The sequence below is a fragment of the Brachyhypopomus gauderio genome, chromosome 18 (assembly GCF_052324685.1).
Source record: "Brachyhypopomus gauderio isolate BG-103 chromosome 18, BGAUD_0.2, whole genome shotgun sequence".
In the NCBI taxonomy this organism is placed as follows: Eukaryota; Metazoa; Chordata; class Actinopteri; order Gymnotiformes; family Hypopomidae; genus Brachyhypopomus; species Brachyhypopomus gauderio.
The window spans coordinates 17895555-17905412 of NC_135228.1; the positions used below are offsets into that span (position 1 = coordinate 17895555).

Sequence of the window (9858 nt, forward strand, 5' to 3'; positions counted from 1 at the left end):
TTGACTCAGCAATGCCATCGTATTTAGACGAAGTTTTTGTGAAATATGTGAAATTATGACATCTGTACATTATCCGTTATTATCTGCGTATTATATTTTTAACAAAAGTGGGGAAAAAGATTTGACCCATTAAAACGCAGTGGAAGGTGTGGTGCATATATTCACATCTTACTTTACTACATTTAAAGAAAACTGATTTTGTGATTTTACTAATTTTTATGACTGCAACTACTGATTAATAGATCAGGCGTGTTGCTTAAGATGTTAAAATGTTAGTTTGCTTATATTGTTCAACTAAACCACTACTTTTTTACTTTTAATACTTCCTAAAACTGTGAAATATGTAAACAAAATATATAATTTCTTGGTCCCGATGTTTTGCTGTGCACTAACACGCCCAGCCAACAGGGGTCGCCACTGAAAATATCGCCACTCACGTTCTCAGACGCCAAAATGTTATTGCGTCATTTCCGCCCACCGCAGTCTCGGCCAATGGCGTGGCGCCGGGGCGAGGCGGTCAGGACGCAGGTTTAAATGCTCCCGCTTGTACACATCGGGGGGATCTACGTCCAGGCTGCTGTCTACCGCCGGAAAAGTCGCTCGGTAGTCTGTTGTGTAAATATGATGTCAGCCGAAAGGTAATTATTATTTGCAGAAACGTCTGCCTATCGAGACCATTTATGCATTTAGTTATTTAGTTTAAATCAGCCAGATTGGTGTTCTGCTCTTTGCTATGGTGCCTAACTTAACGGGGTACCTAGGAGGCCTTTCCAAATATTTATTTAAAAATATATCTATTTTTAACCTGTAGCGTCTGTGTTTTTTTATGTTTAGTACAACTGCAGAAGAGCAGGTAGAGGTACGCTGCTGGTTAAGAGGAAGTTGGGTTATTCAGCTTCACGCTATACTTGCGCGCCATGTACACGAGAACAGTGAGAACTAACTAACTATTTTAAAAGTGTTATAAATAAAATATTAGAGCAGATAACTTCACGATGATCGCTCGTGTATTGTGCCACGTTTCTCTCGCGTCGTGCCGTGCGCGTCTGTCGAGATGGCGCGATCAGAGGGAGTTCAGCTCCAGCCCCGGTCACGATATGGCGGGCACCAGGTTTCTAGTTAGTTCAAAAGTTAGTTAGCTAGCTGAGTTGGCCACTCACACCCCTCACTACTGTATTAACTTGGCTATTTTGTTAAATATCCAGCAGTCTTGCGAATTTTTGCACATAACTGACCAACTCGCTGTCGAATTGGGTCTTTTCTCAAACTTAAAGCTTTCATTTGTGGTTAGCGAAAGTAGCTAGCGGGCAGCCCACCCCTCAACTAACTATCTATTCCCTCCAAAAATTTATTTTCCAGGCCTCTTCAAGAGCTTCCGTGTGTAAGTGAGAATCTGGAGGGCTCTTTGTTGAGCGTGTCCCAGACGAAGAGGAGGAAGAGTCCGCCGTACGGAGACGGGCTGGCCGCCGAGAACACGCCGCACGAGCTCATCCAGCAGTGGTCGCCCCCGCGCAAGCAGGCGCGCGCCTGTGCCAAGGGCAAGGAGAACGGGTTCGTCATCGCCAGACGTCCCAGGAAGAGCAGGGACGCATCGAGTGAGTCTCGGTCTGATCGAGGTTTGGCTGTTCCGTATGCATGCATTGATGCATGTAGGAAAGGGTAAACGGGGTGGAATAAATAACGGTGACTCATTTTTGTCTATCTCTCTTTTTTTGCCATCTTGTACAGGTGTCCTGTGCTGGGACAGTCTCCCAGATGAGTTACTTCTGGGAATATTCTCTCGTCTCTCGCTGCAAGACCTCCTCCGGACATCCCGCGTGTGTAAGCGCTGGCAACGACTGGCGTGAGTTTCATACCATTGGTTTCTTGTTTTCTGTTTCCTCTCTTCTGCACGTGTGTGTATAAAAAATATATATACCTTTCAGTATGGACGAGTCCTTGTGGCACAGCGTGGACTTGGTGGGTAAAGCTCAGCTCGATGCAGAGCTTGGCCAGGTGCTCTCAGCTGGAGTCTTGAGACTGCGCTGTCCGCATACCTGCATCGGTCAACCCGCTTTTAAAAACACTGGGTGAGTTGCAGCTCTGTCTTTAAATGCATCCTCAGCTTGTATCTTGGTCGCTTTGCATTGTTTTAATTCAATTCATTCCTGTGTCCGTCAGACTTCTTCGTGTCAAGCATATGGACTTATCCAGCTGTACCATACAGACTTCTGTTCTGGAGGACATTTTGTCCCGCTGCAGGCAGCTACAGAGTCTCAGTCTCGAGGGGCTGATACTTTCTGACAGCATCTTACAGTATGTCCTCCTAAACTGATCACGAAAATGTCCTTATCTAAAAACAACTATTCCTGAGACTCACACTTTAATGTTTTGATTATGAAGGGTGTTTGTGTTGACATTATTTATAGCTTATTTTTATGTATGGAAATTAGTTTAAAATCGACCTATGAAGACCTGAAGATATAGTTGCATCTCATTTTGTGGACGATAATTATTTCCACTTTTCGCGTCCTGCCTCCTTTTTCAGATCTTTGGCTCAGAATGTAGAGCTCGTCCGGCTGAATTTGTGTGGCTGCTCTGGCTTCTCCGCTGATTCTCTGGCTGAGATGCTTAAATCCTGCACCCTGTAAGACAAAGTGTCCACATGAGTGTCTTCAGCATGCTGTTGAGACTGAAATGGTCCAGATGCAGGTTGTGTAACACCGCAGCCCTTCAGTGCTTTCTCCTCTCTCCTGACTGATCCAGGCTTGAAGAGCTGAATGTGTCTTGGTGCGACTTCACTAGTCAGCACGTTCAGGCCATCGCTAACAATATTCCGTCCAGTGTTACTCAACTCAATATCAGTGGTTACAGGCAAAATCTGACAATGGAAGGTAAGGAAGATTGGTGATTAACGTTAATGGTTTACATAATAGATATTTTACTTATTGTAACATCTGAAGTACTTGGATGAGTGGCAAAACTATTCGTTCCCCCAATTGGTTACAAAACCTTCACATATAGGCCCATTATTTTAGAGATGTTGACTTCCTTATTATATAATAATATTAGATTTTAAAACACATGAATCTGAATTGGAGCAATACTAGAGGTGCAGAGTAATTTCCTTTTCCCTCCATGCATTAGATGTAAAGGAGCTAGTGGAGAGATGCCCACATCTAACAGACTGCGATCTGAGGTAATGACCGATTAGAGAAGGAAGATTGTGGGCAGGTTAAATCCCGTTTGGATGTCTGGGTTTTGACGCTACTCTCTTTCGCTGCAGTGACAGTGTGCTTGTGACTACGGATGCCTTCCCATTGCTACAGCAGCTGTCTTCACTGAGGCATTTAGCCCTGAGCCGTTGCTACCAAATCCACCCAGCTGCCCTCATGTAAGATCACATGCACACTGGTGTACTGTACAGCAATGGCCATTTTAAAAAATACTGAGTACTTTTCTTCAGTGTATCTACAGTGTGTCTTTCTTTCCATTACAGAGATTTTGAGAAATTTCCAAAGCTACAAACCTTGGAGGTCTTTGGCCTGATACAGGATAGCTATCTGCCCATCCTCAGTAAAGGATTGCAGCATATTCAGATCAACACCCAGCCGTTCTCTAGAATAGCACGGCCCACTGCGGCTAGCAGGAAGGACCGTACGATCTGGGGGATTCTCTGCCGGCTAGTATTTAAACCGTAACCTGTTATCCCAGGACATTTCTGAGATAAATCATATTTGAGTTAATGGGAGAATATGAAGATGTCTGAAAAGACTACTGGAAAGAGATGGCGTTTTTTAGTGACCTTCATTAAATGTTTTTATAGATGTTTTAGAGAAAATGGAAATGTTAGACCAAATTCATTATTGCAACCTTTTTACATTTTTCAACCTTTTTAGCCTTTTCAAATGATCATTCTTACCGTTCAATGAATAACATTGGTTAAAGTGTTTTGATAATGGTTTGTTAAAGTTATGTAATCACTTTTACATGATGACTTCAGTAGTTTTAAGAGGTCATTTATCATGTTTAGTCCCAGAACATCATACAGCATGTGAGTACCCTCGTTTGGAAGAGCAGATTACTGTAGATATTATTGGGTTGTGTTTTTAGACCTGCAATGTTCGTGAAGAATTCAAATGAGAAACTACAGTGACTTGATATATTGAAGCAGTTTAGTTCAAGAATGTGTTGAATGTCTCCTTAAGTAGACTACAATTACCACTGTGAAAAATAACAATTTTTACCACGAGTCACAAGTTTGGATGCTTTATTATGCACAAAGCAGGGACCCTGGTCCTTAAAGCTGAATTACTGACTTGGGTGGTATGATGGCATTATTCTGAAAACAATGTGAAATCCATCCTGTACATTTAGCTTGGATACTCCCCAATCCAGGGGTTCAAATATTCAAAATTTTTTTATGCAGTCGTTTACCTAGCATGTTGGACATTTTGTTACAAAGTAAATGTTGCCTATCTAATCGTGACAGTTTAAGTAGTTACTGATGCATTAAGTAACAACGCAAACATTCTGCACAGAATCTGCAAAAGTGTAATTAATTTAACTGCACCGAAGCCCTTCTTAAAGAGATAGTTTCACATTTTAAAAATGTCAAGTGTTTGTGACCAAATATCTGAAATCTTGAAATCTGTTGGTATTTTCTGACCCTTTGTGAGAATATTGAATGATTGACTTTTCTAATGAGAACTGATACATTATTTTTATTGGAGTTTGTGTTCATTTAAAATAAATATTCTGCTTTGTATTTATTTTTTTCTGAAATTCTTGCTATACTGCTGTCCACTGGGGGAACCAAGGGTAATCACTGCAGGTCCTAGAAATGATTCCAGACAGGTTCCAACATTTGACGTTTTAATGAAGTAAACAAAGACATTCTAGTGCTGCAATCTCTCCAAGAAACCATGCCGGCCATTAATCAAAATAAGCACTTTAATACTCTGACCTGCCAACCGAACATTCTTCCACCCGTTTTTTGTTTGATAATACAAGAACACTGAGTAACATGATCCCCCTCGGTATTCATGGCCACTAAATTGTTTAAACGTTACAACAAAAGTTTGTTTCCCTGGTCACTTGAATCAACCTTGGCGCGGTAGTGTTTGAAATGCAAAATGGAGTTCATAACCATGAGTGTTCAAGCATAAAGATTGATTGTTCCAAGTTTACCATGTACATATATAATGTATGTAGGTATAACTACAAGTAGATTCATTTAAGGACTGCAAAGGCTGAATATGCAAATGGAACCACTTGCAAAATGTATTAACACTATGGCATGTGTGACATTACCCACACACCAGTTCCTGCTGAAAACGTAAAATATCTTTCCAAGGATGGCAGTCAAGCTAGGAAAAAAAACACATTTTACCAGAGCTGTAAAACTCCTTCAGTTCAGCATTTTACTTAGAACACAAATGAAAAACTAAGCTAGCTTTGGCCATGTGTCAGTGGTGATCTCCAACCCAAGCTTGAAAGCAGTAATACATGTCCAACACCAGAAAAAAAGTGTGATGGTTTAGTAACCAGACATTCAATCAAGGATAACAGTTCTTAGCAGGTCCTCGTTGTGTAAACTGATCGTTGCAATTGCTCCATCATTAAACTCAAAGGATGTTCCCCCATCCACCACCATGCAAGCATCCCAGCATCTTGAGCGGACACATAACCTTGAAGTAATAAACATGAACAATCAACATGATTATTATAAGCGTTAATAAACCTTTAACAAACTAGGTGCCTAGCTCTATTCCTGGAGATCAATCTTGTAATTTTCAGGTCCAAACCTAATCCAATAAACCAGATTTGGTGAAAACACATTTGATAACACTTGGGATTCATCATTGGTTTTCTTTAGCAAGAATATTAGACCCATAGTTAGTGTTGCAAATATGCAGTGCTGCAATGTCCAATATTGGGGGGTTACACCATATGATATTTCTTTTTGGAACAAAAAATTATGTTCCAAATGCAATGCAACAGAAACAGCAGGTAGACACACCAGATGTTTTAAGTGTGCCCAAACTTCCATTTAGTCACGTTTCTGAAATGATTAATCCTGAACATTAGTGATTTAAAGAATAACATTGTCACGTTACTTTAGTTCTTTGTATAATTTTATAATAAAATAATACATTACAATATTATAATATAATTGTATAATATAAGAAAAACAGTTTAATGTATATATATATCATTTCAGTATACACAGCAATACTCACTTGCTTGCAAACCCTCTTTGGCGACTATTAGAAAATACTCTGTTAACAATTGGCTCCCTGACACTGAAGAAAACTTTTTTTTCTTCTGGACTGAAGATGAGAGACTCGTTGTATGCCTCAGTCACTACAAAAATCCCAAAGAATGACGGTCACAAGACTTAGCTATTAAAATATTTAGCATATAACGAAGTAACAAAACATTCATTTTCTAACAGCAAAAAGGAAAAGGTTGTTCTCACCACTTTCAATGACTTCCTGGTTTAGTGGAATATTCAAGCCAGTTTTTGTTTTACCTATGATAAGGATATTTGAATGATGGTTAATTCTAAGTTGTGAATGGTAACATTTTTGTTTTAGTTTCTGTTTTCTTATTGCTAAGGGAGAGTAAAGGTCTCATCAGCATCCTCCTCTAATATGCATTAAATGCAATGGATAAACACACACCACTATTTACAACATGGAGACCATCAAACGCTACATGACAGTTACACAGAATCGCTAGAAAGCCATTTCCAGTCTGCGGTTTTCATTCTGTTCATACCTATTCTAAGGACATCTTCCACCGCCTGAGCCACCAGCTTGTTAATATTATAAGACCTGCATTCAAACACAAGAAAATAAAGCAGTTAGCAGGATATTTAACAAAATCAGCATGTTTGGCAAAATATGAATTACACCAGCAGTGAGAAGATGCCCTCACATACCACGCTTTGGATCCGGTTCCAGTGCAAATACTTAGTCCTGAGCTCTTCTGTTTCTCCCATGGGCCATCATCGATGGAGATCTCATAGTAGGAAGCCCTATGGTGCGAGAGGGTAAGATGGGGTTTGAAGGATTTATACTTCACCCTGTGGCAGACAGAGATCCACAAGAAAGGGGAGATGGGCGAGGGCAGGTGAGGTGAGGAGGACACGGGCTACATGAGACTACATGCATAAGGGACAAACTGACTGCATACATGAAAACAAGTTAAGAGAACGGAGACTGTCATGGCTGGCTAACATACCTGGAGGAGAGGGACTCTCCGATGAAGATTTCATTGAGTCCTCTGACTGGAAGTAGGCATGGTGTTGTGTAATTGTGTGTTGCACCTGTTTTGAAAACAACATGTTGCCTCAGTGACTCATTTTTGTTGTTTGTCTGTATAATACATCTTTTATAAACACACGAGGAAAAACACCATGTAGAAACAATTCTGCTATTTACCTGGCCTACAGCTAACACACTATAGCAATGTTTATGCTAACATTTGAAGTTCTGACCTTCACACTAGTAATTAAAGAAGTTTCTGAACCGATTCATTTAATTATCTTTTAATAATTATTCTATTATTTCAACTTCAAAGTGCAGCAGTAGAGTGCCCCAAACTAGCAGTAAGTGTGTAAATCTTCTTGGGGTCAGGAGGGTGGGGGTGTGAGTGTGAGTCCTACTGCGCTGGGCTTCGGTGGTGACACGGTGTGCCTTGCTGTGCTGCTCCAGACTCAGCTGCTGCTCGTGCAGGTCCACTGGGGTGGGGTTGATCCCCGTGCCCTCCAGGTGCATGCGGATCCGCTGACGCCACTGCCAACTGCACGGGGAGAGAGATCTGAACAACACGCGTCTTCCAGCAAAACACAACCCAGCCTCAACACCTGGATGTGAGCAGGGCTGCTTAAGAACACTGCTCGCTTTAAGAGAGGGTATTTGCAAAGTGAGGGAACAATGTCATATGCTTAACAAGAGCCAAGTCTGAAACCATCGGAGAAATCGGGAGACGCACCTGAAGTCCCCCTTCCTGAGTTTTTGTAATGCATCAGAAAATGCATGTGTGTAGCGTACAGGCAAGCAGAGATGGCCCTCTGACCTTTACAAAAAGAAAACAGATCACAATATGTCACAGTTGACTTAAAAGGGAAAAGTCCTAATTTAATGTGCTGCTTGTTTTTTTTTTGTTTTTTTACCTTTCTGGGTCAGTATTAACTGCTATCACAGGTTTGTTTTTATCAAACACTTTACTGGCAACTAGCAGCATTGTGCCATCACCTAAAAAGGAAAGAGGGAGAACACAAAACTGACTGGAAGCCAAAATTGTTGCACAGTCCAAAGTAAACAAGCACCCATATCTGCTTAAAGAGGAATTGAAATATAATGGTGGCTAAAGGGTCTTTGTGTTACGCCATGCCTGTATGTTCCTCCCCTTTAACCTTCCCGTTTCAACCTGACCTTTCCTGTTTCATGCTACTTCGTAGAACCATCAGGTATTAGCAGGAAATAACGAACCTCCAGCAGACACGATTGCATCTGCCCATCTCACTGTGTCTTCATCATACTCTCGTCTCTTAACAACTCGTACCTCAATACCTTCTTTTCTAGAAAAAAATAAAAACATTGAAAATTAATTTCAGTGTTTCTCATAAAAAAAAATCCAAACAATACCTTAAGCATTTTCATCAATATCAACAATTTGACATATTGCAATGTTCATTGCTTACTGTAGATTGTCCACAATATGTCCAACATTGTGGGTGTGTATGTTGTGTCTTTCTAAAAGCCCAAAGTAACTGGATCCTTTCAAGGCAAGCTGTAAATACAAATTCTTTAACAAAACGGTGCCAAACACAGGAAACAGATACACATGCAGCGATAACAGCCTGGCTTATCAGATTTGTGCCTACATGTGACTGGCCAAGATTATTACACTTAAAATATTTGTTTTGTTTTAGTTCAAATTTTAAAAACACCATAAAAATGACACATTCAACAGAAACCTTTAGCATGTACCTATGGATGTGTTCCTTGTAAATATATGATCATCCATATAACATTTGAGCGTACTAACCAGTTGTTTAAGCTCCTCTTCTGACAGCTCTGCATAGAAATATCTCTGTTGCTCAAATTCATACCTCGTGGTCTTTGTCACAACTGCAACTTTTGAAGGTTTGAAGCCGGTTTCAGCTTGACACGCAACTTTACACACACCGGTCTGATGAAAATAAAGGCGACTACAACAACTCACAGCTGCATTTCCATGGCTGAGAAAGTTCCTTAAAGTCCAGGATGTCATTCTACAGACAAAAATACGCCACTGACCGACTAAACAAAATCGAAGACTGTCCACCTAGCTGGCGAAAGTTCAGCAAACCGGTTTGATGAGATCATTCAAAGTTTGGATGCCTTCGTGTCCTGACACTACCACCCCACTCCACACGGGGCTGGCAGGGGACTCTCTAATTTCATGACAGGTGCCTATAGAAGTAGAGGCTCAGTTCAAGTGTGAACTCCAAAACACAGTCAAGAGATGTAGCAAGCATGCAACGACTATCGATTTGTAATAGACGAGCATAAACATGAAATACAGAAACAGTTTCTTTGGCCACACACACACAGCTAATGACTCGGCTGGCCTAACACGGGTGAGCTGGAGGACTAGCTAATCTGAAGTCGCAGGAACAGGTTCAGGACGGTTTCTCCCTTTACATCTGCACCCACTTTATTACATCCTCCCGTAAGTGTCCAATAAAGCAACGTCTCGACATAAAGCGTGAGTGTTATTGTCATAGACGATACTTCCTGAATTTTAGACGTACTACGAGCGTGTGCTAATAAAAGTACGTCCCACGCTCACTAACGCCGCCATGTTTAAAGCACGTAGCGCGCG

At 41.0% G+C, this 9858-nt stretch overlaps 2 protein-coding genes across 3 annotated transcripts; one reads left to right on the plus strand and one right to left on the minus strand.

Annotated features, from left to right (window-relative positions):
* The first annotated feature begins 485 nt into the window (after positions 1-485).
* On the plus strand, positions 486-4680 carry skp2 (S-phase kinase-associated protein 2, E3 ubiquitin protein ligase). Its single transcript, XM_076979434.1, has 10 exons — positions 486-638; positions 1360-1595; positions 1729-1843; positions 1926-2069; positions 2161-2295; positions 2528-2626; positions 2746-2873; positions 3127-3178; positions 3266-3373; positions 3479-4680. The coding sequence occupies exons 1-10, from the start codon at positions 535-537 to the stop codon at positions 3678-3680; spliced, it is 1323 nt and encodes a 440-aa protein (XP_076835549.1). The 5' UTR covers positions 486-534; the 3' UTR covers positions 3681-4680.
* Positions 4681-4707: 27 nt separating this feature from the next.
* On the minus strand, positions 4708-9858 carry nadk2 (NAD kinase 2, mitochondrial). Of its 2 annotated transcripts, none has more exons than XM_076979435.1 (12): positions 9040-9858; positions 8693-8781; positions 8481-8569; positions 8162-8243; positions 7981-8064; positions 7652-7788; positions 7228-7312; positions 6926-7069; positions 6763-6818; positions 6461-6514; positions 6222-6345; positions 4708-5669 (listed from the first exon to the last, which is right to left on the minus strand). In XM_076979435.1, the coding sequence occupies exons 1-12, from the start codon at positions 9262-9264 to the stop codon at positions 5534-5536; spliced, it is 1305 nt and encodes a 434-aa protein (XP_076835550.1). In that variant the 5' UTR covers positions 9265-9858; the 3' UTR covers positions 4708-5533. The 2 variants fall into 2 exon arrangements, with proteins under 2 accessions (XP_076835550.1, XP_076835551.1); XM_076979436.1 differs by having other exon boundaries at positions 6926-7021; positions 9040-9857.

What these genes read in the sequence shown, in the direction of transcription:
- skp2 (XM_076979434.1), top strand. Translation starts at nt 535, where the DNA reads ATGCTCCCGCTTGTACACATCGGGGGGATCTACGTCCAGGCTGCTGTC. An exon ending in ATGCTTAAATCCTGCACCCT is followed by an intron (nt 2,627 to 2,745) that starts GTAAGACAAAGT and finishes TGACTGATCCAG; the next exon opens with GCTTGAAGAGCTGAATGTGT. An exon ending in CTAACAGACTGCGATCTGAG is followed by an intron (nt 3,179 to 3,265) that starts GTAATGACCGAT and finishes CTTTCGCTGCAG; the next exon opens with TGACAGTGTGCTTGTGACTA.
- nadk2 (XM_076979435.1), bottom strand. Translation starts at nt 9,264, where the DNA reads ATGACATCCTGGACTTTAAGGAACTTTCTCAGCCATGGAAATGCAGCT. An exon ending in GTTAATACTGACCCAGAAAG is followed by an intron (nt 8,065 to 8,161) that starts GTAAAAAAACAA and finishes CTTTTTGTAAAG; the next exon opens with GTCAGAGGGCCATCTCTGCT. An exon ending in CCAGGAAGTCATTGAAAGTG is followed by an intron (nt 6,346 to 6,460) that starts GTGAGAACAACC and finishes GGATTTTTGTAG; the next exon opens with TGACTGAGGCATACAACGAG.